A 26,311-nucleotide genomic window follows, 5' to 3' on the forward strand; every position below is an offset into this window, starting at 1 on the left:
TATGATGGCTTTTACAATTAGGAACTTGAAATATAATTGGCTGATGATTTTCAAATCACCTCATATAACAAAAGTCAAGTAAACTCACCTTGACATTGGACGCCAATGCAGTTTGTCAAATGAGGGCCCTCTTCTCTATGACGTGGTCGAGTAAGTCCATTTCGTTCGCGAAGCGATGTTTTTACGTCATGGCAAAGTTTACTTCAAAATACTATTATTCGGCAATACACACCTGAAATATTAAATGACCATATTGAAAGTTATCATTCAGACTTCATAAAGAGACAATACCTATAAATTTTGATAAAATTTCTATGCTATAATATAAAGTACATTTCTCCTTCTCTCCCTGAAAGGAGATTGAATCAAACATTATAAGATTTGCAATCAACGAATGTGTACAATATATAATATTATTGTTGATATATAATTTTGAATACTACCCACGATAGATTTCCGCTGCCAACAATAATATTGGACATTATACGTAGTTTGATTTGCAAATTGAAGATCAGGCGTTACAACATGCATGGCATTTTATTTAATTTTTTTATGAAGAAAAATGATCGAAATACATTGACAGCTACCGCTAATGATCTGCAAAGTGTATTTGTACTTTTGTCGCTCCTAAAAGTTGTTTATGCGAAGTAAAATACTCAAGAAATACAGCATGCTTACACGAGTCGTTAAACTGTCCTTATGGTGCTTATCGTTTTGAAGGTCAGGTTGACGACGTCAGTACTCTAATTGTCCTCACACCGCAGTCTTTGAGAATCAAAGGTCGTGAAAATATAACTGATTGAAATATAGTGCGCCTCTTGTGGCCCTTCGTTATTGCCAGGCGAAAGTGTCCGCGTGTATACTCAACGGTAATGACAGCCGTGAAAAATAAATAGATGGCGGGCCACTTATCCAAACCAAGCAAGAATTAGACCAACAAGAGAATCTGCCCCGGGGGCAGCTCATCGCCAATACGTCTTCAAGAGAGAAAGATCATATTTTGAAATTGGATAGGCCATGATGCAAAGGTGACGAGGTCTCTTTTGAACAGTCAGGAAATTGAATTTCAGACAGCATAGAGGAGATGTAGAGAAGCCTGAGGCGAGCAAGTCTAGAAAACAGCATGGTAGTAATAGCATGACATTTCTATTACCTTGCTATCATATTTAAGCTTTTCTTTCTACCTTTCTCCGTGAACTACTGAAATATTGTTCGTGGCGGCAATCGATTGTTGTCCCTTCTTTACTGCAGCTTGTAGGTAATTCTCCGTCAGAAAAAATATGATTTTGGTTTCCCGCCAAAACTAGAACGACTAACGCAGGACTATCTTAGTGACTATCAGAATACTTTTATGAGGCGTTACAGAATCATAATGATAGAAATGAATTTTTGCAAATTGAAATTTTAAGACAAAGATTATTTACATTTAATTTAGGTGCGAATATGTATACAGCAGATAATTGCTTGTATGTTTATGACATAACAAATGAAACTATTACTTAAATTATAAATATTGATAATTTATCGTTGACTCTTTTAAAAATTTAATTACAAGTATTTGCTATTTGTAACTGATTCATAATCAGTGCATGATGAGGAAGCACCAGTGACTATTTTAACAAAAACCTTGTTTGTGATGTGAGTTGGTTGTGTTGTGTCCCCATATGATTGTGTATGGGTTTGGCGTTTACTTTAGAGGGGGAGGGTTGATATCTTAGAGACGCGTGGTTATGTGGACCTGAGTGCCACCGAGAAACGAAGTGTCATCTTAGTGACAGACAAGGTCTATTAAAGGTCTATTTGCTCTATCAAGTCACAATTACAACACAGAGAAAGACCGGGCCGTAGGGGTTTCCGTTCTGTCTATGACTTAATAATGTTGGATTATTTCAAGTAGAAAGGGACGCAATCTAAGAACTGTCATAAATATGATTATTGTTCGTCTCGGCCAGGCCCACGGGGTTGTAAAGCGAGTGTTTGACTTTCGGCGTTGGGGGCGCTGTGCGATAACTCCTGGGATAATCCTTCGGAGCGATTATCGAGCAGCTCGTGTGTTCGACATTTGAATTTGTGTTCTAGTACCTTTTCTGTACTATCCATATCTGTCAATCAAAGTATTTATATTATATATCAATCAATCGATCTCTCTAAACACAGACACATACACGCAGACAGACGCAGACAGACACGGACACATGGACAAACGGACATATATCATATATATATATATATATATATATATATATATATATATATATATATATATATATATATTGTGTGTGTGTGTGCAAACTCGTTCGAATTGAATATTGAAATATCTATGTATACATAAGAACACAATTTGTCAATAAATCAATAGATTTTATCGTATACAAGATATATACTGTACATTACAATAGATTGAAAATTTTGGACACGATACAATGGGTGAACTTTTCACAAAATCACACCATATATAAATACAAAGTCAGCCTGTCACATGCTTCCAACCTCATTGTTTCTTTGAATACTTTCATTGGCAGTTTCAATATGGACGGACTTCCACAACTAACATGAAAAGTACCTTCACGAAAAGCGTTATCCTCAAAAACCTTAAAAATAAACAAATTCAAATCAGATGTCACAAAAGTATGTTTCGAGAAGAAAAATCAATCACGCCATGGCAAGCAAAACATGTTTGAATAATTTATCTAAATATAGATACATCTTGATCATAAAATAAAAAAAATCTTCGCTGCATTCATACAATTCATAAATATCTGCGTACAGCGTGCACTTGAAAAATATAGATTTGTAAATACTGCATAACACATCTCCTCAAACAACGGCGGCAATGAAAGGTCAAAAACTGTAAATGCTAACCAGGACGGAAGTCAAATGTAAATAATGTAAATAGTGTAAAGTGTCGCGTCTAACCAGGGGTAGAGGGCGCCATTCTCTAAAATGAAATCACAGAAGCTCCCGCATTTTTTTTTGTAAAGAGATAGACGAAAAGTCTAATGTTAAAGTCTAAATGTAATACTATATGGTACGTTGACTGAGCACACATGACTCGTTTAATCGGAAAATACTTTGGAGGCCATTGGACAAAAAATACTTGTCTTCGAGCGTTCTTGATACGAAACTTTTTAAACCAACAGTTACACTTGCTTCAAGTCTGTGGGCATATTAATTTATCAAAAACAGAATAAATTGAAGGACTAAACTTCAGCAGACTGTCTCACTAAGTGGTAGGCTGTTTTATATATCGTTGGATGAACGCCTTGACCCACAGCCATTAACTCAGCTGCCAGAAAAAGCCAGGCGACTGGCGGCTAGTCTAACCAACATTGTCTACTGAGAAATCCTACGTCTAGTTTTCACAACTTGAATCTTTAAGTCGCAGAAACTCCTCATATTTTTTGTATGAACCACCCTCCTCTGCTTCGTCCGGGGAATCCGTATCCGAACTCGTTTCTGAAATTGGTATAAGAATACATCAATCCTCAGTCAACTTTTTGTGTCATGGTGTGGATAATCGTTATTATATAATAACCCTAAAATGAACACAAATGTGTGTTTCCCATGGCAGAGCTTCAATGAGCAATTTAGACGATGAACAGAGCAGCTTCGAAAGATCTTTCCTGTATACACAAAAGCGTTAGATCAACAATATTCAATATAAAGAGTTGTGTGCCCGCTCTCCGACTATCATGAGACGTACCTTCGCCCGGTTGTACAGGTGATGCTGAATAGCGCCCTCCGGGTGTTGTTTTCTTGACTCTTCTTCCATGTTCGTCTCTAACCTGCCACCTGTCTGCTGGTATAGCGGTGCGCCTTTCAAGGGTCTTTTTCAGGTCATAGACATTTTTGTACTCGTCGGATGTAAGGAGGAGTCCCTTAGCCCTGAGGTCATCGACTCCTTCCATGTTTGTGAAATTCTCACCTCCACAAGGTCTCGACCAGTATTCCAAAGTGGACATTGGTAGTGTCACATTGAGCTACACCGAAGAGAGACAGAGAAATGTTTGAATTCCTCTCAGTTTATCTCGTAATCACTTAAGAAGCTTGCAGAAGTACTTTAAGAAAATAAATTATGTCAATAAAAACCTGATAAATCATAAAGATGACAGACGATCACATTCAAAGGTTACTGAAATACTCGCTTACCTATTTTTGATTGCACGTTTACGTTTGCCGAGTATTCATTGTCGAAATTTGATTTCATAAAGAAAACGAAAATTACGATTTCTACGGATTCATCTATAGTACACGAAAGTATATATCCCTGTTAAACTTTAACAGGGATATATACTTTAACTCTAACAGTGAATGACTCAGTTACAATTAAATGAGCTAGACCCACAATAGATTGGCCAGTGTCTGTATTACTTTCTTCATGCCAGACGCTAGACATTAGCGTAATACTTTATTGTGAGATCATGCGTTCAATCACATATTGAACGTAGATGGCGCTGTGAGGGACAAATATTTACAAATAAATGGTTACTAATTTCAAAGGTCACAGTCCCTATATTGACGTTTTCATCATTGTAATTCAATCACAAAGTTTCGACCAATTATGTCAAAGTTCACCTATCGATTGTGTCACTCTGATAATTAATTAACCCGAGAAATTTGTTTGGACTGCTCCAAATCCAAAATATCAATTGATATTTTGTACAGTTTTATTCGTTGAATAAATCACTCCATGGCACACTTACATAAACGTTACGCTCGCTGCAAGACATCTGTAATTTCAGGGCAGAACAGCACCAATGCAGCGTTTTGACAACACAAAAACCGCAACGGAGATGTCTGTCCGCTCGCAATCAGCCTGTCAGCTAAAATGAAAATAAAGAACAAATATCATAAACAAAGCAAACGACAGAATACCAAGTATTCCACTGATGTTAGCATATAATAAACACAACAGGATACAGCGAACTTCTGGTGACTCTCTTGATTAGGGGTGACTCACAGTACAGGTGCAAGTAGTGAAAACGAGGAAAAGTATGGAATCAAGATTGTTTCAGAAGTTTAGACCTGCTCGTTTTGTGGATAGATCACATAGCAGGAAAACGTGAGAAATTTCGGAAAACTATGGCGTACCCTACATGTACTTTCCTCGCCAAAAATAAATCAAAGATTAGAAGCTAAAAGGAATTTTTCCTCCTCAACATCTCTCTCATGATCCAATGGTCATCAATTTGGACAGAAAATGAGATTTCAGAGGCGACGATGGAAAACGGTAGTCCATCTCCTCTCCTTTCAAATGTCTCAGCCAAATTTTCCCATGTAAAGTATTACAGATTTGGAATTTCGCCAATGCGAACTAAAATGACGTGTAATTTCAAATGCAGCTTTTCTGACTACCAGAGGGAGTTCACATACCCCCTCCCGTTTTCAGACATGCGCACTTGCGTTTTGTGGATGGCACTCATTACTGCATTATTAATTGGGGATAAGTTGTGTTTCTGAACATTTCTTTTGTTTATCATACCCGTTTTAACATTGATTTGAATATTTTAGATTATGAAATAACTCTATAGTTTAAGGTAATATGTGCCTCGAAAGTTGTAGACTTTCCTAAGTCAAACTTTCCTCACAGTGAAACTTTCAACCAATCTCTCACCAAATCAAGAATAAAAATCAGGGTCACAGTGCAAAGTTAAGTCCTAAAGAAACAGATTACCTAAGGGACCGTTCAGTTTTACGGCCGGGGGATGGCGGCAAAAGCTTGTCGCCGGTGTTCAAAAAATATAGACCCCCTGCATTTTTCGTGAAAAAAAGATGACCCCCCCCCTTTGTCAGACGAAAATATTTGATGACCCCCCCTGCTGAAAAATAACCAAAACCTATATGTCAAATTTACCAGCACGGTTTGGATTTGAACTCCGGTACGCGGCGCACTTTATTCTTGTAACAGAGATTCCAGTGCAAAAACTTCTCAGCCAAATCCATGCAAACGTCTGTTAACTAGGACGACTGTAAGGCAATTTTTAACTTCATTTCCTCATACAACTCATGTCCATGGACATTGTATATAGTAAAATTTATTGGAGTGGTTCGCCAAAGGCAGCCCTCCGGTTAAGAGGGTCATGGGCCATTACGTAAAGTCAACTTTATTCTAGTGGGCCACCACAGGTGGCCCGCCGGTATATACATAAAGTCAATTTATTGTAGTGGGCCGCCACATAAAGTATATTTATTGTAGTGGGCCGCCGAAGGCGGTCTGACCATGGCATAAAGTGAACTTTATTGTAAGTATTATGTTTTTGAAAATGTGGTGACCCCCCTTTCCTACCAGTGAAAAAGCGATGACCCCCTTCGCGGATTCCAAAATTACGATGACCCCCCCCCCTAGATTTTGCCGCCCCCCGGCCGTAAAAACTGAACGGTCCCTAACATTCACCGATATTTGAAATTCAAAATGGCCGCCATCCCTGTGTTAACGCTAAAAAGCTGACACTCAAAATATCTGTCACCGAGGTGGATTATACCTAAAGGCTGCAGACTGTATAATTCTGTCTCGCGGACGCCGCTGTGTGAATTACGGTATTTACTACTTAATGAAGCGAATCCTACTCAAATATTTACCGTTTTTCAAACGCCCGAAACACGTGCTGTAGTACCTTTTGCCTTCTTAATCTATTCAACATAGACAATAGGTGTTCTCAGGGACCAAGAAGACACCTGACCCCAATTCACGCAAGACTGAACAGGACAATAGCTATGACGCAGTTGTTATTCGCATAAGTAGCATTTAACATCGTGACACAACTCTAAAGAAACAAACTAATGTCAAAGGAAACGCAAAATTAAATTTTTTTCACGTCGAGAAATATTGTGCAGTTTCTTTTGACTCACACTTTAAAGTTCATGGTTGAAGTCAGTTGAATATACACACAAACGTCGACAGAGATTGACCTAGTTATTTAAGCGCTGGCTGCGGACATACAGCCGGTTTGAAATGTGTAGAACTCGTCTATAATAATATAAAAACATCACATGGACGGCAAATTCTATGACGTTTGTCACCAAAACAGAAGCTGATTTCACACTAGGCTCTGCTACTATAAGTTCTGAGTGGAGTCTACTGATGCGAAAAATTAGTTGGTATTTCACCGAACACAATAATATAGCGCGTGACGTCAACGTGTGCATTAGCGAGTTGCGAGCGAGAAGTTTCGCAATAATATTGAGGGTACGCGCATACGACGGTGAGCAACGCAACAAGCGGGCGTGGCGGATTCAGTATCCTGGGTGAACGTCTCGTGACGTTTCTTCACAGTTATTGAAAATTAATGCACAAAAAAATCAGAACTTACGGATTATTTTACCTCATTTGCAGCAAGGATGTCCCGCTCAATCATCACATTAGAGCATATTTCTGCGCATGTGCAAAACATATTCGTCAGGCGCTATTTTAAGGTACTAAGGGGACTACCCATGGATAGCGCAATCAAGTCCATTCCATTCGTGTTCATGTCGAAGTGCAAGAAAACATCCTTACAATGTTGGCTTGAAACATTTACAAAAGACTCGGAATAAGAAATCTTTTTGAAAATTATATTCAAAATGTTGTGTCACTGTGCTACATTGAAAGATAAAATGCAAAGATTATTCCTTTCTGTACAAAAGAACCTGTAAACAAAATGCTGAGTCAGCAGTTTTGATGTATCTCAAAAGCAGGATGGAACACTACCCTTTCTCGTCTTTTTTTTTCTTGTTTATTCACTTACCTAAACATCATATTCAAAAATCATAAAAAGGACTATGTTCCCTAACAACCTTTAGCCGTTTGTTTTGCTGAAATTAAAGAAAAATTACTAAATCGTCAGCCCGGCTGCAGTTGAAAAAGCACGGGGTATGGGTACTTCATGACCCCCTAACTCTAAAAGTAAGAGGAGAACTCCCTATCCTGTTTATTTTTGTCATTAGAATAAACATTAAAAAACTCAGTATATACTAAAATCAGAAAAATGACAATATTCCTTGACAAGTTTTGGGCATGCTATTTGCTTAAATCGTTCGAAATGAGTGCCTGTTTGTAATTGAAAAAAATCTGGGTTAGGGGTAGTTCGGAACCCTCAGTTTATAACTCAAAAAGTTGGACGGGAACACCTTTTCCTGTTTATTTTTGTTGTCATAATTCATCAGATCCCAAATATGAAAAATAAGAAGAAAATGACCATATTTCTAATTTTGAGTAGACGCAATCTAAGAACTGTCATATATCCGATTATTTTAGTCGCGGACAGGGGCTGTAACGTGAATCTTTTAAATTCAGCGTTGGGGCGCTGTGCGGTAACTCCAGGTCTGAACATTGAGAGCGATTGGCAGTCAGTTCGACATTTATCATATTTTTTCACATATACAACTAATCTTCTATTACCTTTCCTGTTCATCCATCCACCTATCAATGTGTCTATCTATCTGCTGCATGCTGTCTGTCTGTCTGTCTGTCTGTCTGTCTGTCTGTCTGTCTGTCTGTCTGCCCTTCTTTCCCTGTCAGTGTCCCTGTAGGTCTGTCGGTCTGTCTGTGTCTGCCTATGTATATTCTGTATACACAATATATATATATATATATATATATATATATATATATATATATATATATATATATATATATATATATATATATATATATATGAGTGCACTTTTTTCTATGGATACTTAAGAACATAGTGCGATCAATATATCTTATAACTTTATTATTTACAACACAGATACGTTACAAAAAAGGCAAAGTACACTCTTGTACATTATACACTGATTTTTGAAATACAGAAGACAATTCTTGCTTATAAATTACATATATATATATATATATATATATATATATATATATATATATATATATATATATATATATATGTATATATATATATATATATATATATATATATATATATATATATATATATATATATATATATATATATATATATATATATATATATATATAGTCATCCTGTTTACCAGCTGTCAGTTTCACGTAACACACGCTATTTATGAACAAGCGTGGCACCATGTCTGGTGGTAAACTTGAGGCACTATTTTACAAGTGGTATTGCCACAAACTGATGATGTCAAAATCGCCGTACACAAAACATAGATGCCTTGTGATTACGGCACTGACTAACATATAATGTTAAAATGAAATAAATTTCCACTTCCTTCCAATCGCTTTCAGAATTTTTGACTGCTTACATTTTGTGTCGGGTGAAGCACAGTAGGAGCAAGGAATTGAGGTTAACTGACCACATTGTCGGAACAGAGCGAAGGCTTACTCTCGTTCTGTTCCGACAATTTTGAGTTAAGATAGTGAAAATTGGGTCCCTTCTTTTCAATCATTTCCCCTACGTTTCCAAGCCCCAATTCCTAACTCTTACCCCGAAAAATAATCTATCACCTTTTAGAACGTAACCTTTGACCTCATTACCATACGCACACACATCTTTGACGTCATCAGTTTGTGGCCATACCACTTGTAAAATGTTGCAATATAAGTTTAACACACACTTCAACTCACTATTTCTTTCAAGATTTTATCGACGGCTTGAATATGGACGGATTTCTACAACAAACATGGAAAATTCCTGGACAAAAAGGAATTTTCTGACAGAAAAAAATCAACACACTCAAACATATAGAACTTAACGTACAAAAAAATACAATAATGTAATACCAGATTACATATCGTAAATTAGTTTATATAAACATCTCGACACTAAAATTTAAATCTTTGGTGTTTCCGCACAACTCTAAGATGTCCGTGTTCAGCGTTTATATGAAACAGAAACGTGTGAATATTTTGTGGCACATCTCCATCAGCAATTGTAGCAATGAAATAAAATGTCAGACTTGTAAATATTGTCTTGGACGGAAGTTAAATGTAAATAATATAAGCGATAAACAGTGTCATATCAAATCAACATATCTTTTGTTGACCAGCGGCAGAGGGCGTCCTTCGTCATGAAGAAATCAGAACAAAACAAACACATGAAACAAGGAGAATTGATTTATGAAAACGGTTTGATACCGAGTATAGACCACTTCTAAGCTGCAAAAGTGGCATGCTTTAAAAGCATATGCCCTGTTTTATCCGCAAAATATTGAAAGGGCAATTTGAACAAAAACGTTGGTAGTTTTTTGAACGTCGCTGTTCCAAAATCGTTTTCAGCTGACAGGCGCACCGACTTTCGGAAAGCTGACGTCTAATCTTCACAAGTTGCAAGGTCTTCATGACTTGAATCTTGAAGTCGAAGTGAATCTTCATACATGTGACATAAAGCCTTTGCCTCTGCATCGCTGTCTTCGTCTTGAGAATCTGTATCTGAACCAAGAATATATGATCAATGCTGAGTTATATTTATGTTTGTGGAAGATCGGCATGATCACAAATTACGAAAAAATATACACAAATGTGTTTTTCTTTAAAATGTAGCATGGCCTCTAGTAACCAGTTACATGCATCGTGTAGTTTTTATGTTATTTTGCAGGTTGTAATGGTTCGAAATCTGGGAAAAGTTTTACCCGCCTCGGAGAACACTTCTTTTATGCTCATGTCTTTTGGATCGGCAGTATTTTAAGGTAGTATGCTTCTCGAAAGTGAAAGACTTTAACTTTTGCTAAAATTTTCCACAATGAAACTTTCAACCATTCTTTCACCAAATCAAGAATAAAATTGAGGGGTCACCATGCAAAGTTTGGTACAATGGAAACAAATTGTCAACATTTTGAACTCAATATATGAAATTCAAAATGGCCGCCAACCCTGTGTTAAATATATGAGGAGAATAAAATTTTCGATTTTCAAACACCTAAGACGATGGAAATTTTTCTTACTCTAAGAGCTTTAAAATGAGCCCCACAAGTGGTAGATCAGAAAAGAATTGTAAAAATTTGACAGTCCGAATATGTCTCCCCAAGGTACATTATATTATACCTTAATACAAATGGGAGGTCGCCCTTTCTTTGTCAATTAGTGATCTGATCACGAAACGTACCCTCGTTTGGATTGACGGGTGACGCTGAGTAGCGCCCTCCAGGTGTTGTTTTCTTGACTTTTCTTCCATGTTCGTCCCTAACCTGCCAGCTGTGTGCTGGTATGTTGGTGCGCCTTTCAAGGGTCTTTTTAAGGTCATCGACATTTCCATACTCGTCGGGCGTCAGGTGAAGTCCCCTGGCGACGAGGTCATCGATCTTTTTCATGTTTGTGAAATTTTCACCTTCACAAGGGCTTGACCAGTATTCGCTAGTGGACATGGGTAATGTCACATTGACCTACATCAAGGCAAGATGGAAAAGAATTAAATCCCTCTCACTCTATACCCTGTGGTAACTTTGCAAGCAGTCAGAAATACTTTCAAAAATTATTACATGACGACAATGAAGAAAAAAATAAAGCACAAAGATTATCAGTCGAATTTTACAATATTTGTTTTTAAATGATAACTACACTCTATAAACAGAGTTGAGTTGTTAACACACTTACGCTTAAGTTTCCCCTGCTACGCGACATTTGTAATATCAGGGTACAACAAATGCAGCTAAAAGCTTTAGGAATCCTGCAGCGGAAACGTCTGTCAGGCTGCCATCAGCTTGTCATCTAGGAACAAAGAGCAAATATCATGGGAACACAGTAAACAATGAAAGTGCCAAACACTCCACAACAAGTAGAGGTAACAGCGCCATAGAGTCAACTTCCAGTTAAAACGTTTCTGTAAAGTATTCATCCAAAAGGATAGACAAAAAAGAAATGAATATGACAAAAAAAAATTATTTAAGAAGTTCAGACCTGCCCATTTGAAAAAAAAAGTCCACATGATAGAAAAGGGTGTGAAATTCTGAAGAAGTAAGACATACTCTACCAACTCCACTCCTAGAATAAATAATAATTTTGAAGGCAAAATATGATCGTGATTCCACGTTTTGACAACGTCAACCATCAGGAAGGCAAAAAAGTGACTCAATCGTCGGGAATAGTTTCTTGTTATGCTCTCTCACTTTGAAAATTCTCACTCAGTTTTACCTATGTAAAGTTATACATTATGGCAATTTTGCAAGTGCATCGCAACAGTTGCTTTCGGACACTCCCGAGAGCGTTGGCTTCTGCCTCACCAATTTTCAGACATGCGTACATTTTCTTTTCGGAAGGTATCCAACACCGCTTACGTGTACGTATGTGGGGTAGTTTTCGAGACTATTGGGTTGTGTTGAGCAGCCGCCATTAATTGTACCATTGCTAACTTCTAAACAGTTGTTATATTTATTGACCCTACGATAATGCTTGGGTTACGGAAGAAAACTCTTAACTTTAGGACTGGAGACTGTACAGTCTTGTCTCACGGGCAACCATGTCTGAATTATGGTATTAACTACATATTAAAACAACAGCCAAATATAATTCATCTTATTTAAAAGCCAGCAACACGCGCTCCCGCCTCTTATGCCCTCTTAATCTTGTCAACATTCTTTATGCAATAGCTGTTCCCCGCCAACGAGAGGGCACCTGACCCTAAGTCAAGCAACAATGAGTAGTAGCTAAAACCGCCATGACGCAGTATTTATTGGCACAATCAAGCGGCATATGAATATCATTGTATACCGCAAAATAAAAGGATATTGTTAAAAGAACTGCAATAATTGTCTTTTTTGAACGTCGCACGATAAATGTTGAGCAGTAGGTTTTGACTGATACTAAATATTGTGATAATATTTATGGTTGAAGTAAGGTGAATGTCATGGAGCCGTCAACCGAATGACCTACTTAAGCGCCGGCTATTGTCGTAATCGGCTTGAATTAGATACAACTCACCTACACAATACTACCTATCATGGACAGCTACTTCAACTTGAAGGACTAGTGGTCATCAAGAAAGAGGTAGATTCCTACCAATTAAAGGCAAGTTCTGCTGCTAGTAAGTTCCACTGCGCGAAGGTCGGCTGGTATTTCACAGAATGCAAAATTATAGCACGGATATTGACAGCTTGTTTATGCCAAATTTAGAGGTGTCGACACCGGTGCAAACGTCTGGCGCGAGCACTGGTGGTTAGGACATATCGTGACCGTTCCGCAATAACCTCAGACAGCTGATTGACAAATGAGCGTACGTGAACCGCGCAACAGAAAAATTCGAAATTTTAAGTGTGACTTTACCTTATTTGCAGCCAGGATGACAGGCTTACACCAAACAGCGCATACGCAGTCGTGATACTCTTCAGGATGCTATTTTAAGCTCTGACTCACCAATTTTTTCTTTAGAGATCCCGCGCTGAGTGCGCATTAACATAACTTGAAAAGAAAACGTCACACAATATGCCCCAGCTTAGTTTAACTATTAAACTAGTGTGTCCTTGACCTAGTATTTCAGATTAAAACCTTAAATTTAATATGTTCTGTCGCAGAAATAACACATCAAATCACCTTTTATACTATTTCTGAACGTGTAAATTTTTCAGAACCATAGAACACTTTATATCAGTAAAAATGATGTATACCAGTTGAAAACATCAGAAATGATGTCGCTTTGGAATCTGTCGTTATGTTAAGAGTTATTTTAGGCATATAGATGATCATGGCTGTCTCTATTATGTCAAAACGAGAAACCTGACCCGCTGTGTAAAATTTGACACTGTTTCAAACACCTGTGTGATTCGTGCTGCATGCAAATACAGGCACAGCAAAGAATGGTATCCCTACCTGTCCGAGTGCAGATGATGAGCCCACGGTTTCGCTATTACTCGAGATACGGCAATGAGCGTAAGTAATGTAGTTTCATTATGTTACTTTAAAGATCCATTAGCTGTAACTTTGGTCATTTTTTAAAAATTTTGTTTGTTCTGTGTATCATCTCCAGTTTCTGGTGTGGATCCCTGAACCATGGAGACATTCCTAATATTTGGCTCATAAATCTACCCTACATGAGTAAGATCTGCATTGTTATTGTTTAATTTTTTTATTCAGGTCCGGACTATAATACATTTATCAACAATAACAATGGTCATTTCACGCATACAGGCTGTGTTGGCGAGCAAGACACCGGTCATTGGTCATGATGATCGGATTATATTAAAATTCTGTAGTCAATACATTGAAACAGAGTAGTGAAAAATTAGTCAACAGTTACAGCTAATGTCCCTTTAATTTTTACTGAGAAAATGTAAAAAATTGGTGAGTTACAGTTATCCATCGATCATAACTCCAAATCTGCATACATACGTACGTACGTACGTAATACATACATACATACATACACACATACATACATACATACATACATACTACATACATACATACATACATACATACATACATACATAAATACATACATACATACATACATACATACATACATACATACATACATAGATACATACATACATACATACATACATACATACATACATACATACATACATACATACATACATACATACATACATACATACATACATACATACATACATACATACATACATACATACATACACAGGTACACAATAGATGTAAACACACAGGTAATTCGAGTAAACTCATTCTTACGGCAAATATTACAGTCAGAATAAGTTTCATCGTCGGGTTTTATTTGATTTGTCAAAACATCTGATCTCCTCGCACACTTTATCAATAGTAATCGCTTCTTTGCATGTCGTGAAATTATTACAATCATGATAATCAAAAACGGAAAAAAATCGCGCATCCAGATAGAATGATTTAAGGTAGTATGCGCCTCAAAAGGGAAAAAAATAAACTTTTGCTCAAACTTTCGTCAAGGAATCTTTCAACAATTCTCTTTCAAATCAAGAATAAAAAACGGGGGTCACCGTGCAAATTTTGGTTCTAGAGAAACCAATTACCTAACATTTTCCAACTCTGAAATTCAAAATGGCCGCCATCCCTGTGTTAACTCTATGGAGAAAAATGAACTTTTCGATGTTCGAAAAACTAAGACGGTGAAAAGTGTTGTTACACCATGAGCTTTAAAATGAACTCCCACAAATGATAGACCAGGAAAGAATTGACAAAGTTTGAAAGTTGAAAGTCCGAATATCTGGCCCCTGGGCGCGTTCTACCTTAATCTTAGAGTCAAACGATAACGTTTCACATTTCAAAATTACTAATAAAAATCTACGATATCACAAAGCAACTTAAGCTTGAAATAGTTTTGATATTCACCAGTGATAGAAAATCATTTTATAAATCATTTTATTGATCACTTTATTTGTCTAGATTTGGAGAAACTGTCATTGATGCATTCTTTGTCGTCAACTTTGAGTTGTGCTCACTGACATCGCTCAAGGCTCTTCTTCATCCAAACTGTATATTGAATTCTGAATTAGTCTCGTAGGACCTTGTAAATGATTATTGTAACAGTTCAAAAATACTTCATGTCATGGAAAATAAAGACGAAATTGGCACTTTGCCAACATGTAAAAAGGCAGTGCGTCTTGATAAGCACTGCCGTGCCTTTTGCCTTTTTATATATACCAATGTTAGAACGATTTCAAGCAATACACATATTCTTTCATTGCTCCATTTCGTGTCCGCAAAGACGAATTCCACATTGTGTTATAAGTATGCTTCATCAAAAGAGTTATAATTTTGAAAGTTATTCTGTACACTCAATGTTCATGAGAAAAAAAATTGAATCATCAAAATATACGTTTCCATGAATACGTGAAATCTCAAACAAACAACACTTAGAATATACAGAACGACAGAATCGTAGAAAAGGGATATAAGCAACAAAATCAGTATGCAAATACCTACAATTCACGTGATATCTCACTCTAGTGCATTTCTAAACGAGAGTCATGTGTAAATGTCTTGCATTCTAGATAGTCGCGGCACAGCGTGTTGTTTTCCATAATCGGATAAAATTTCAAAGCAACAACAAAACAATTGACAATTTTTTTACCAAATTAAGTTCGCTTCCAAAACTTATTAAAATAAAAATATCAAAATCGGATGATATTGTAAACATTTCTAAGGGTGCAGATATTGCGCTCAATAATTCGAACATTATTTTGGAAGATTCCATGTTATGATGACAATGGTGGCGTGCTCCATCTGAAGGCTATCAATTTTTTGACATCAATGCTTAAATGTGACATTAAATGGATCACATTCCATCTTTAAGCTTTAACTTTAACCTGAGCAAGGAATTCTACTTTCACCATGTTTTTCTTTAAATCTGGGCTTTAACGGACTATGTCCTATGAAGAACAGATCAGTCAAATTCTACACAAAAACTCTTGAGAGGAAAACTGCAATTAATCACCCCGACAATTTTTTTACGAAGGTTAATATTTTACCGATAGACTGTTTCCGTTGATGTACTGTATATGACGGTACTGTAATTTATTGTTTTTCTTCGCGTGAGGGCGCTTTTTGAAAGCCATTCTTCAAATAGATTCAGTAGATGTCATGGTTACGTGACCCATTTTGCCATAAAACAGAAAATTACCTACATTCACTCTACTATTACACAAAACCTGGTAGCCTTGAAGAGCCACTTTTACAGTGATTTAATTAAAATGTGCACTTGACATGCCAAAATTCAAAAAAAGTTACTGAAATATATAAGACTCTAAGAACACTTTTCGATTCAGAAAAAATAGTCGTGTATAATTTCAAATTGCATTTCAGGATTATACCCTGAGATGCAACGATACTGAATTTAAATTTCTAAAAAATGATTAATCAATATTGCTTTTTAGTATTTCGTAAACTATGTCAAGCACGTTGAACAATATTTATGTTTCCCGCCCTTATCGAACCCTTTCGATGTGCGGAGCGAAACCCCGCATGATGTCATAGGTCACACGGGGGTCGGGGTTCAAAGGTTACATTGAAGGTCACGGGAGAACAAAATCACGAACGTGCAAGTGAACCGTTAGATGTTGACGATTTTACGTCTTTAAGCCATTTCCAGGCTTTCGGATTGGCTAAGTAAATCCTTCTTAGGCCAAAAGTTGCCAATATCGCGCACTGTCTGGATTACATTCAGATTGAAACCCAAATAACCCGCTCAAAAGCGATATAGTTCAATTTTGGATGGATTTCCTGAATGGGTCGGTGGATTCATCACTGCTCGTTGACCGTGAGGTTGACGATGACAGTTGAGTCATGAGCAGAATTAGAAAAACGTGTTGCCTGTCACGCTAACCGTTATTCCAAGTGGAATAATGTCTCTTTCATATCATTTATTACCCAGTTCTTAACTGTCAATCAGAAAATCGGAAGATCGGGCTCAATTTCAAAGCGACCTCACACACGATAACTTCTTGAGGATGCGCATCTCCCCGAACATTCGTAGAGATTGCTGTGGGAAATCGTACAGAGCGCCATCAACGGTGGTTGAGTTGTACAGAGAGACAAATACAAACTAGTACTCTTGGATGTTCACTGCGTGCACGGCGTCGGGGTAAATTTCGAGTCAAGATCAATCTGAATGAAAATAATAAGCATGGTTATTAACGTCCCCGCGACATAAATTATCAAAAATACGCGGTCCATGACCATGGCAACCTGTTTCCATTCACAACTCGTTTTTCCCTCTTTGGTTCTACCATCGAAGAGTTGCCGCACGCTACGAAATTCCCCGAGCAGGTCCCGAAGTATAAACAGATGCTCATCGAAGACTTTGTTAGCATTTGTCCCTCCTTGCTTGGTCGAGCCCGTTTTCTTCTTGGGACAGTGGTGAGCCAGTCTCTTTCCCTGGACGCCATTCGGTCTGTCCAGCTCCTCGTGCAGGTCCATCATTGGCAGTAGCTCCAGCTTTCTTGTCGGCCTGACGAAGCTAGGTTTCCGTTTCGTCCGCGCGACCTGTGTTGACGTCACCTGGCGAATCAACACGAACCTGGCCACCCTACCCAGAAGAAGCTTGCGCACCCAGTGCGGCACGGGGTTGCTCTCCGGCCCACGGAAATGCAGATTGAGCACGGCCACCGACATGGATATGGAAAGCGATACGAGCACCATGACACCTGCATAGTATTGGCCTATCGGAGAAAGATAAAAAGAGGGTAAGAAAATGTACTTTGCTTCAGTTAAAATAAGTGAACTTCCTTCTCAGGAGGTATAAAACGATTGCATGCGTTTCATGTGCTAACAAGATAAAGTTATCGTGACCTTGAAGACTTTACGTCACTCGTTATCCTTGATTTTAAAGGAGCTCATCTATCCTAATTGCTGTGAGATATCATTTGTTTACCATCGAACATAAATGTTATTATATAAATACTTCCAGATGCTAACTACGACGTATGCCCGTAATTTGATTTGATCACACATTCTTGACATTTTTGTATCGTACATACTTCATATGAATGGGTCATTTGTCTCTTCAACTGAAAAATGTTAACTTTCAACTTGTGTTCTATGAAAATGGGAAGTTGTGTTGTGTTATGCTTGAATGGTCTTGAGCTGGTAGCGGAAAGATGAACCTGACAGGAAAAGGCAGCCTAAAATAAATATATCAAGGCTCACCCAGAATGGGTACACTATTTTGCATCGGTGGCAGGGTCTCTGCCAACAACAGAAGGAAGACAGTGAGCGACAGGAGGACGGTGATTCCCAGTCCCACTTTCTCTCCGGATTCTACAGGCAGGAAGAAACTCAGCAGCGTAGTGGCCGAGATCAGAGAACAGGGCATCACCAAATAGAAGACATAGTACATTGGAAGTCTCTTTAAGTACACAGAGTAGATCACTTTGGAGAACTTCTCGAACGGATAGTCCGGGTAGTATTGCACTTCGATGACGTCATCGCGGCAGGAGAAGCCCGTTAGGTCCCACTCCGTGTCTCCCTCGAAGTAGTCATTGGCACCTGTTGCAAGTATAACATTTAGAATTAGCATAACAGTGTCACAGGAACGTTTTGATGTTCATCATGATTTATATTTTCTGAATTATTTTTGAACAATGTTTTATTCTTAAGTATTGTTTTAATTATTTTAGAAACAGCCGGCTATGCCTTTGCTCTTTGAAATATCTGTCCACCACTGGGAACAATACCATCGGCGATGTTTTAAGGGCAGAAAAGTGATGCAAATAGGTTGTATTTCCTTTCTTATTTTTTGCATAAAATTTTTGAAATTTCGTTCAAATGAAAAATACCCTCTCTATTAGTCACGTTATTATGGATTGTATTTGATATCATGATATATCATCAACGATATATGTAGGCCAAGACTGACTTTTGGATTACGGTAGAATGCGCCTCGGAGACAAATCGTTAAATCTTAAGCGATTTGTTTCTCTAGCACCAACATTCGCGCTGTGACCCCCGATTTTTATTGTTCATTTTGAAAGAGAATGGAGATGAGCAAAAGTTTAAGTATTTCACTTCGGAGGCACATACTACCTTATATATAATAAGCAATAGGAACCCAGTGAGTCATCAGCTACAGAACACTGGAAAATCCATTCAGTAACTAAAGGTTTGCGTCCACCAATCTTCATCCATACCACAATGACTCTTTTTATAGGGTGGCCGAACTTGCTAGTCAAGTGGTTTACGACAAATTTAATTACGTATACTATCCGCTGGGCAACGACAGTTACGCAACGGCGAAATCAACTTACCTGTACCGTTGACCGTGATTTCTGACGCGTTGTGCAGCCAGGGTCCGAAGGTGATATTACAAGTCTGCCTGTCGAAGGGAAAGTTCTTGACATCCATCTTGCAGTGGGACTTGATAATACTAGGAGCCGCCCACATGATCTGTCCGTTATGATTGACAACACACTGTGTGTTTGATGTCCAGTCCTCGTATTTTATATCGGCACTGCAACATTTGGAAAGTGGTTACACAATGTCCGTGAATATAAAAGTGCCAACTCCTGAGAGTTTTTAAAAAAAGCGACACAATAAGTACTTGTTTGAAGAACATTCTGATTTATAGACTTAACAATTCTAAGGGAAACTCTGTCTCTGTCTCTCTCTGCCTGGCTCTGTCTGTCTACCTGTCTGTCTGTCTGTCTATCTCAATGTCTCTCTTCCTCAGACTAAGCATGCCCAGAGCCCTATTGTCTCATTACAAACAAAGTAAAATATATTTCATGTGTAGTTTCCGTTTACAAAGCTTGATATTGACAGCATTTAGAAGTCACCACGAGCCAGCTCATATTAATAGCGAGAAAGATGTCTGATATTTCACGAATCTAAACTAGGAAATGCATTGAAAATGGTAAACAAGGTAACATGTGCCAAAATGTGCTTTCTTATGTTCATTATCAATATTAAATCGAAGATTATTTTCATCTGAGCGCTATGAATAAAGAAGCCAATCTAAGCGCCGGTTATCAAATGAATGCTGGCCAAATATGCTTGCTTTTAATGATGCCCCTTCAAGTACATACATTTTCGAAAGCAAACGTACGGTACTTACTTTTCGTACAACCAGATGTCTGGCATCCACAGTTTTGATTTCGGCACCTTGAAGTTTGTTATTCCTCCGAAGTCCTTCGGATTCCAAGTCAAGAATTCGTCATACCATCTCTGGAGAGGCAAGAGTAAAGGGTGCTCACTGAGGTTGGAAACCAGAACGCGATCGGAAACGTTCGTTGTACATATTCTTAAAAAGTTTATCAAAGATATATACGTTTTCGCTAATTTTAATTTATTAAGTTTGAGAAAAATTAAAACATCAACTTCAGAGTGCAAATAATGTGAATATTGCAAGCAACACATAGTTTTAGTTCAAATGACCTTTTCCTTGAATTTCAGAGGGTAACATTTCTCGTCTCTAGAAGAGCACGATGGTCGGAGAGATGGGTGGAGGAATGGGTGGAGGGACGGGTGAAGGGACGGTGGGTTGAGTCACACTTTTAGAGAGTACATTGTCACGTAATTCTTATTAGTGTAAGTTACTAGTTTATTCTTTCTGAATTAATATCCAGACACATACCCGAGACCCACTGTCTCGTTATTTTGGACGTTTCATACCTATTTTGGGAAATGGAAAACACGTTTTTTACTGAAGGATTTTCCGTGCTTACTTACCAACGTCAACCACACGTTCATCCTAAGCGTCTGAAGTCGCTCGTCCTGTAGAAGCAAAGTATTAGAAATGTGTTACGGCCTTTGTTTCAGATATTCTTTATTGGTAGAGTCAATGTCAAAGAATGTCAGGGCAATGCAATTCAGCGAATTATTCCTTCAGTTTATTGTACACATGGTGGATGCAACGGGGCCAGTTGGCCATTCGTTGTGATTTCCAACTATTACTAGTGCGCCCTCTTGAGAAATGAAGAAGTATGATAAGTGAGCCTACTGCGGATTGACCTGTTTACAGTATTCCTCGTCAAATCTCGAAATGATATTAATTGATGCGAAGTTTGAGCAAAGTTTAGAATAGCCAAAGAGTATTACATGATGTTAGTAGGATAGAATTTTTTACAATGCAATATAGATCAATACAAATTGCATTCGGACATAACGCTCAAGGTCCGATTAGCTTTAGCCAAGCGACGTGTTATGTGGTTTTTCACTTAATTTCCTCTCGGCAATATAAGCATACAAAAACCCTTTTCCAGGACACTTTACCTTCATGACAACAAACAGAGTGTTTCCCCTGAGATGCAAAACATCCTCTTAATTTGGCCACTAGTGAGCAAAATGTACTCGAGGGAACGAACTTCCATTCATAAAATTGGTGATTAACCGTAAGGTCGCATGAACAAGTCAAAAACGTTTGCACATACAGCCTTGAAACGATCCGCCTGTAATGCGGACTCATTTATCTACTCCCGACCGATCTACAATTTCTGCACTTAGTTGTCATCAAAGTTTGAAGTTGTCTGAAATCTCTCCAGGGTGAAAATAAACTGAAGAAGGGATCATGGTAAGGCATTCAGCCAGGACGTTTTACATATTTAGATATTCTGTATAATCACCGGATGCAGCGCGATAATGTCATTTAATTTCAAGTCGTAATCTCGCCAAGTGCTCCCAGGTTATAACAAAGTTTTCATCGCCTATTAAGGGGCACATCACCTTGCCAAACATAGTTTTTTATGACAACGATAATTCTGTAATTATAAATTTAATAATAATTGTTTATTCTATATAAATAAAGATTAAATTATTTAGTGCAAATTTAGTTGGAAAATAGTCGTTTGAAAAAAAATCTATTTCGACTTCTACACTCAGAACTAGATAATAACAGATCATCGGAGCTATGATGTTATGATTTGACAGTAGACAACGGAAACACTTAAATCGATACGCAGGACGAAATGGCTGACCGCAGTGAACATTGGATTGGGCAGTCTTCCTCGATATGCTTACAGTGAAAGACAAGTCATATAACTAGGACACAATCTTCATTTTGGATAATGTAAACGAAACAGCTGATAAACTGACTTGCTCTTCACCAGATTTAACAAGCAAAGGCAACATTTAGCATTTCATATTGTGTTCATTTGGTATGTGTGGTCGTTTAAAAATGAAAGAATACGAAGAATTCAGTGGGGCGCAAGTACGTTAATTTGAATATATAGACAGTTGTTATGTAAGTTAACACACAAACCAATTATAACATTACAGTCGCTATGGTAACCTGAATTTTGCTCTCAATATGTATTTCGCATCCGGGCGCCAGCGTGAACGATATGCAAGTAAATATTCCTACTACATTCGGTATATAAATAGACTGCATTAATCTTTATTCACTACCTAATCTATATTTTGTATCGTCAGATGCAGCAGTTATATGGATAATTGCTTTCGAAGCCGTTAAAAGCGCTTAAAAGTTGGTCTAGCCTGTCAAATTCCGCGGGTTTGCCTACGCTACCATGTGCACATGCAATTTCAAACGCCATAAACGACTATGGTTGTACAGTTATCACCATTGCTTTTTTATGAAATAACAATTTAACCATGTACCCCATCTGACACATTATCTCATTAACATTTATCGAAACTGGTATTATCAGACAACATTCATCTTATTACTTGGAAGGCTCATCAGGGGTGTTTTCATGATTTGATCTGATTTCACTTCCTGACAAGACTTGTCCCTAGCATTCAGAGACAAAAAAACAGACAAAAGAAAACTTTAATTTTATGAGGATTAAACTTGTGTGCGATTTTTCAACCATACTCAACATACATCATTAAAACAAAGGTACAGATACTATATAAAGAAATATCCAAGAACATATGACTGTTTATATCAAGCTTTAAAGTGACCAAAACGTCAAATTTGTGTCGGCACAGGGTTCACATTAAGGCACACATAATTACGTGCATGCACCCACGTATACGTACATGAACGTACATACACACATACTTTCGTGTATTGTGTCTATGTATATACGCAAGTACTGCATATCTATGTGCACATAGATATACAGTACTTGCGTATACATAGACACCAATACACGAAAGTGTAAACAAAATAAAATTACCGGATACTTTAATTGGTTGTTTTCAATGGAAACGTGTTTCAAATTGTTTCTGATAACGACGGAATGTGGTTGCCCATGGCTTGTAATCTGGATTAATTAACTGGAAATGTTATCCGATAAGGATTTCTAGATTATGATTTTAATCGCACTAGATCCGTGCCGGTACACATGGGACTACTTGACTGGTTAAAATGAAAGGAATGACCGAATAAAATTATCGTCAGATGGGTATCACAAGGTGCCTGTTTTCCGTTCCAGCAAAGTTTTGATCATTTTTCATATGCGATTGACGCCACCACCGGAGGCAGTGGGCATCGAAAACAAATTAAAGCTTGGAATCCGCTCAGGGGACAGATTTTCAGACTCTCAATTTGTACAATTTTTCTGGTCGACCGCTTGCGGGGGTCATTTTGAAGCTTTTGGGGTAAGTAAAGTTTTCACCGTCTTATTTTTTCGAATATCGAAAATTTTAATTTTGCCATAAAGATAGGACAGGCATGGCGGCCATTTTGAATTTCTAAATCTTAGGTGATTTGTGTCTTCAGTAACAGAATTTGCGGTGAACCCGATTGTTATGCTTTTTTAAAGTAAGCAAAGGTTTTATTTGTCTTTCAATTTCGAGGCGCCCATTGCCTTAGTAAGTTGCAGCAGTGCGTGGCTGTATGCATGCATTACGCATGCGTCTCTAAATATGCGGAACTTACCACGTCCAGGACTTGTGATAGAAAATACTGTAACTCCAGTACCGTCTTGGTGGATGTGTTATACACTGGTCGTACCGTGACGTCATACGTCCTGTTTTCGAAGAGATATCGTCGCAGTCGAATGTTATCTAATGTCCCGACCACCCCTGCAGGATGAAAAGTCATAATAATGTCACGTTAAGAGCGACAGCAATAGTCTGTGTACATGGTTCAATGGTAAAATGGCGCGAAGTATTACAGACTGTCATACCCGGATAGTTGTGACTCAGTTTTGAGCAGTCTTTCGGAAAGCTTGTCAGAAGTGAATAAGTCTAATATTGCTCTCTGGCCCAAATCTGGCTCACATCTTCTTTAAGTCTGGGCCCAGATGACTTCGTCTTAGGTCAAGGTGTGAAGCACACAATAAAGTTGTTACTTTCAAACAACATTTAGAACGTTTCGCTCCGGTCACAGTTCTTCAAAACGGTGAGAAATGTCTGAGCTGATAGATGAAGCACGCCTCAAGCGGCGACGACTGGCCTGGTTTAATTGCTATCATCAAACAATTGTGATCATATTTTAATACGCATGATGTTTATTTTGTTAGGCCTTTTGGATTCCTTATGACTTTATTACTATTTGGTTCCCATGCACTTGAATGAATACGTTGTTGTCGCAAGTCCATACGCATACACCCTTTGCTTCAATCCATTAAAGAGAACCCCGTTTACCCTTTTGCGGCGTCAGGATAAGTATGATAGTTTCACGTGTATATAATGCCGTCCCGACATAGCGATGCAAAATCTGTGAATAATTTTTTCTCCATAATACTTATTAAAGTGTAAGCCGATAAAAATTATGGGAAATTTAGGCAATGATTGGGACAAACATAAATCTGCTTGGATTAACGGTTTCGACAAGACGAACAAACTTCAGAAAATTAGACTTTGTGATGGCCAATGTTTTTGAAATTGAAAACATTGAACTTGCCACTATCTAGCCATGGTAATATCGTTTTGATTTACATCAGGATTATGTTGATGTCTTACAAATTGTCTTCCTTCTGAATTGTGTTAATTCATATGGCGACATTAAAAAGTATTTCAATAAGAGATTACTGCAATTCTTATTAGTTAACGTGAGGAACAGTTTCTGGTCTTTCAAAAAACAAAACCAAAAGCAAAACAAAACAAAAACAATCTGGCAAATTGCGCCCCCAAGATCAAATGACATATTGCCCTAGAAGCGAGCGAGCTAACGGCTTGGTTTATTTCTTTCCTGAAACAAAGCATTGCAGAACAGTATAATTGTAGACGGAAATTTAACACGAGCAATCGCATAGTTCTGTAACGGAGCTATGAATTCGTTATGAATTCATTCGAGAACCAACGAGTGAATCTTGTGGTTTGCAATTTTCTCCGCAGTGAGAAATGCATTCGCAGCGTCTAGTTTGAAATTATTAAAGAGGGTCAAATTTACTGTATCAGGTGATTGGATGCAGTCAAAGATATTTATGTGACAGAGCGAATAGACTGTCTTCCCCGCTCGACAAAATTTGCTCGGCGACCCTGATTTTTACTCTTGATTTTGAACATTTGTTGAAGGTTTCCTCGTCAAAAATCTGAGTCAGCAAAAGTTTATTTAGTCTTTCAATATTGAGGCGTACACTACCTTATACACGGAAGGAGCCTTCTCTCATTGTGATTGATTTTAGGCACTTTTATACTGTGTAATTTTGAGTTTTACCGAAGGTTGGCGTAATGAAGATTTCTCCAATCTAGGTATGCATTCGTGACGTTATGGGAGGCATTTATCAACCCATCGGCTAAAGTGCCACTTTACGAATATTCACTGATTAGAAGCACCAGTATTAGGGAATCCATCTCTGTCTAAGCCAACAGTGAATTTGTGAACTTTCACATTTTCCGTGCAGTCAACTAACTGAACACATTTAGACGTTTCGACGTTCATCATTCTACGGCCTGAACAAATAGAGTTCAAAAAGTCCGTAGATCAAGCTCAAAGTATTTCCTATCTTTTATTATATCGGTCTCTGTTGAATTAAAGTGCTACTTCTCCAACCTCATTTCTGAGCTACCTGTAACAGTTTTTTTTTCTCTGTAAAGGTAATCCGTTGGCAGAGATAAAAAAGAGAGTATAGACTTGACGACTGGGTACGGAGTCAGTAAGTACCGACATGGATGGAAAATAGATGCACGAGT

The 26,311-nt window shown here is 37.9% G+C and overlaps 3 protein-coding genes across 7 annotated transcripts in view; all 3 read right to left on the minus strand.

Moving 5' to 3' along the window:
• Window positions 1-2,340: 2,340 nt before the first annotated feature.
• Window positions 2,341-7,382, minus strand: LOC139120412 (uncharacterized). 2 transcript variants are annotated; one of them, XM_070684807.1, is made up of 4 exons: window positions 7,323-7,382; window positions 4,704-4,823; window positions 3,704-3,980; window positions 2,341-3,456 (listed from the first exon to the last, which is right to left on the minus strand). In XM_070684807.1, the coding sequence occupies exons 2-4, from the start codon at window positions 4,728-4,730 to the stop codon at window positions 3,353-3,355; spliced, it is 408 nt and encodes a 135-aa protein (XP_070540908.1). In that variant the 5' UTR covers window positions 4,731-4,823; window positions 7,323-7,382; the 3' UTR covers window positions 2,341-3,352. The 2 variants fall into 2 exon arrangements, with proteins under 2 accessions (XP_070540908.1, XP_070540910.1); XM_070684809.1 differs by having other exon boundaries at window positions 7,311-7,380.
• Window positions 7,383-8,931: 1,549 nt separating this feature from the next.
• Window positions 8,932-13,278, minus strand: LOC139120413 (uncharacterized). Of its 3 annotated transcripts, none has more exons than XM_070684812.1 (4): window positions 13,148-13,278; window positions 11,483-11,596; window positions 10,995-11,271; window positions 8,932-10,315 (listed from the first exon to the last, which is right to left on the minus strand). In XM_070684812.1, exons 2-4 carry the CDS (start codon window positions 11,507-11,509, stop codon window positions 10,203-10,205), a joined length of 417 nt encoding a protein of 138 aa, XP_070540913.1. In that variant the 5' UTR covers window positions 11,510-11,596; window positions 13,148-13,278; the 3' UTR covers window positions 8,932-10,202. The 3 variants fall into 3 exon arrangements, with proteins under 3 accessions (XP_070540913.1, XP_070540911.1, XP_070540912.1); XM_070684810.1 differs by having other exon boundaries at window positions 8,932-10,321; XM_070684811.1 differs by lacking the exon at window positions 13,148-13,278 and adding an exon at window positions 12,806-13,119 and having other exon boundaries at window positions 8,932-10,321.
• A 1,234-nt stretch (window positions 13,279-14,512) lies between these two features.
• The window catches only part of LOC139120414 (neuronal acetylcholine receptor subunit alpha-10-like), an 89,795-nt gene continuing 77,996 nt past the window's right edge, over window positions 14,513-26,311 (minus strand). For both annotated transcript variants that reach the window (XM_070684813.1, XM_070684814.1), the window contains exons 3-8: window positions 24,111-24,256; window positions 20,999-21,043; window positions 20,385-20,494; window positions 19,579-19,781; window positions 18,482-18,820; window positions 14,513-17,994 (exon numbers count right to left, since the gene is read on the minus strand). In XM_070684813.1, the coding sequence (XP_070540914.1) occupies window positions 17,396-17,994; window positions 18,482-18,820; window positions 19,579-19,781; window positions 20,385-20,494; window positions 20,999-21,043; window positions 24,111-24,256 (1,442 nt within the window). In that variant the 3' untranslated portion in view covers window positions 14,513-17,395. The remainder of the gene's footprint in view (window positions 17,995-18,481; window positions 18,821-19,578; window positions 19,782-20,384; window positions 20,495-20,998; window positions 21,044-24,110; window positions 24,257-26,311) is intronic.

Source organism: Ptychodera flava, chromosome 20 (genome assembly GCF_041260155.1).
Source record: "Ptychodera flava strain L36383 chromosome 20, AS_Pfla_20210202, whole genome shotgun sequence".
In the NCBI taxonomy this organism is placed as follows: domain Eukaryota; kingdom Metazoa; phylum Hemichordata; class Enteropneusta; family Ptychoderidae; genus Ptychodera; species Ptychodera flava.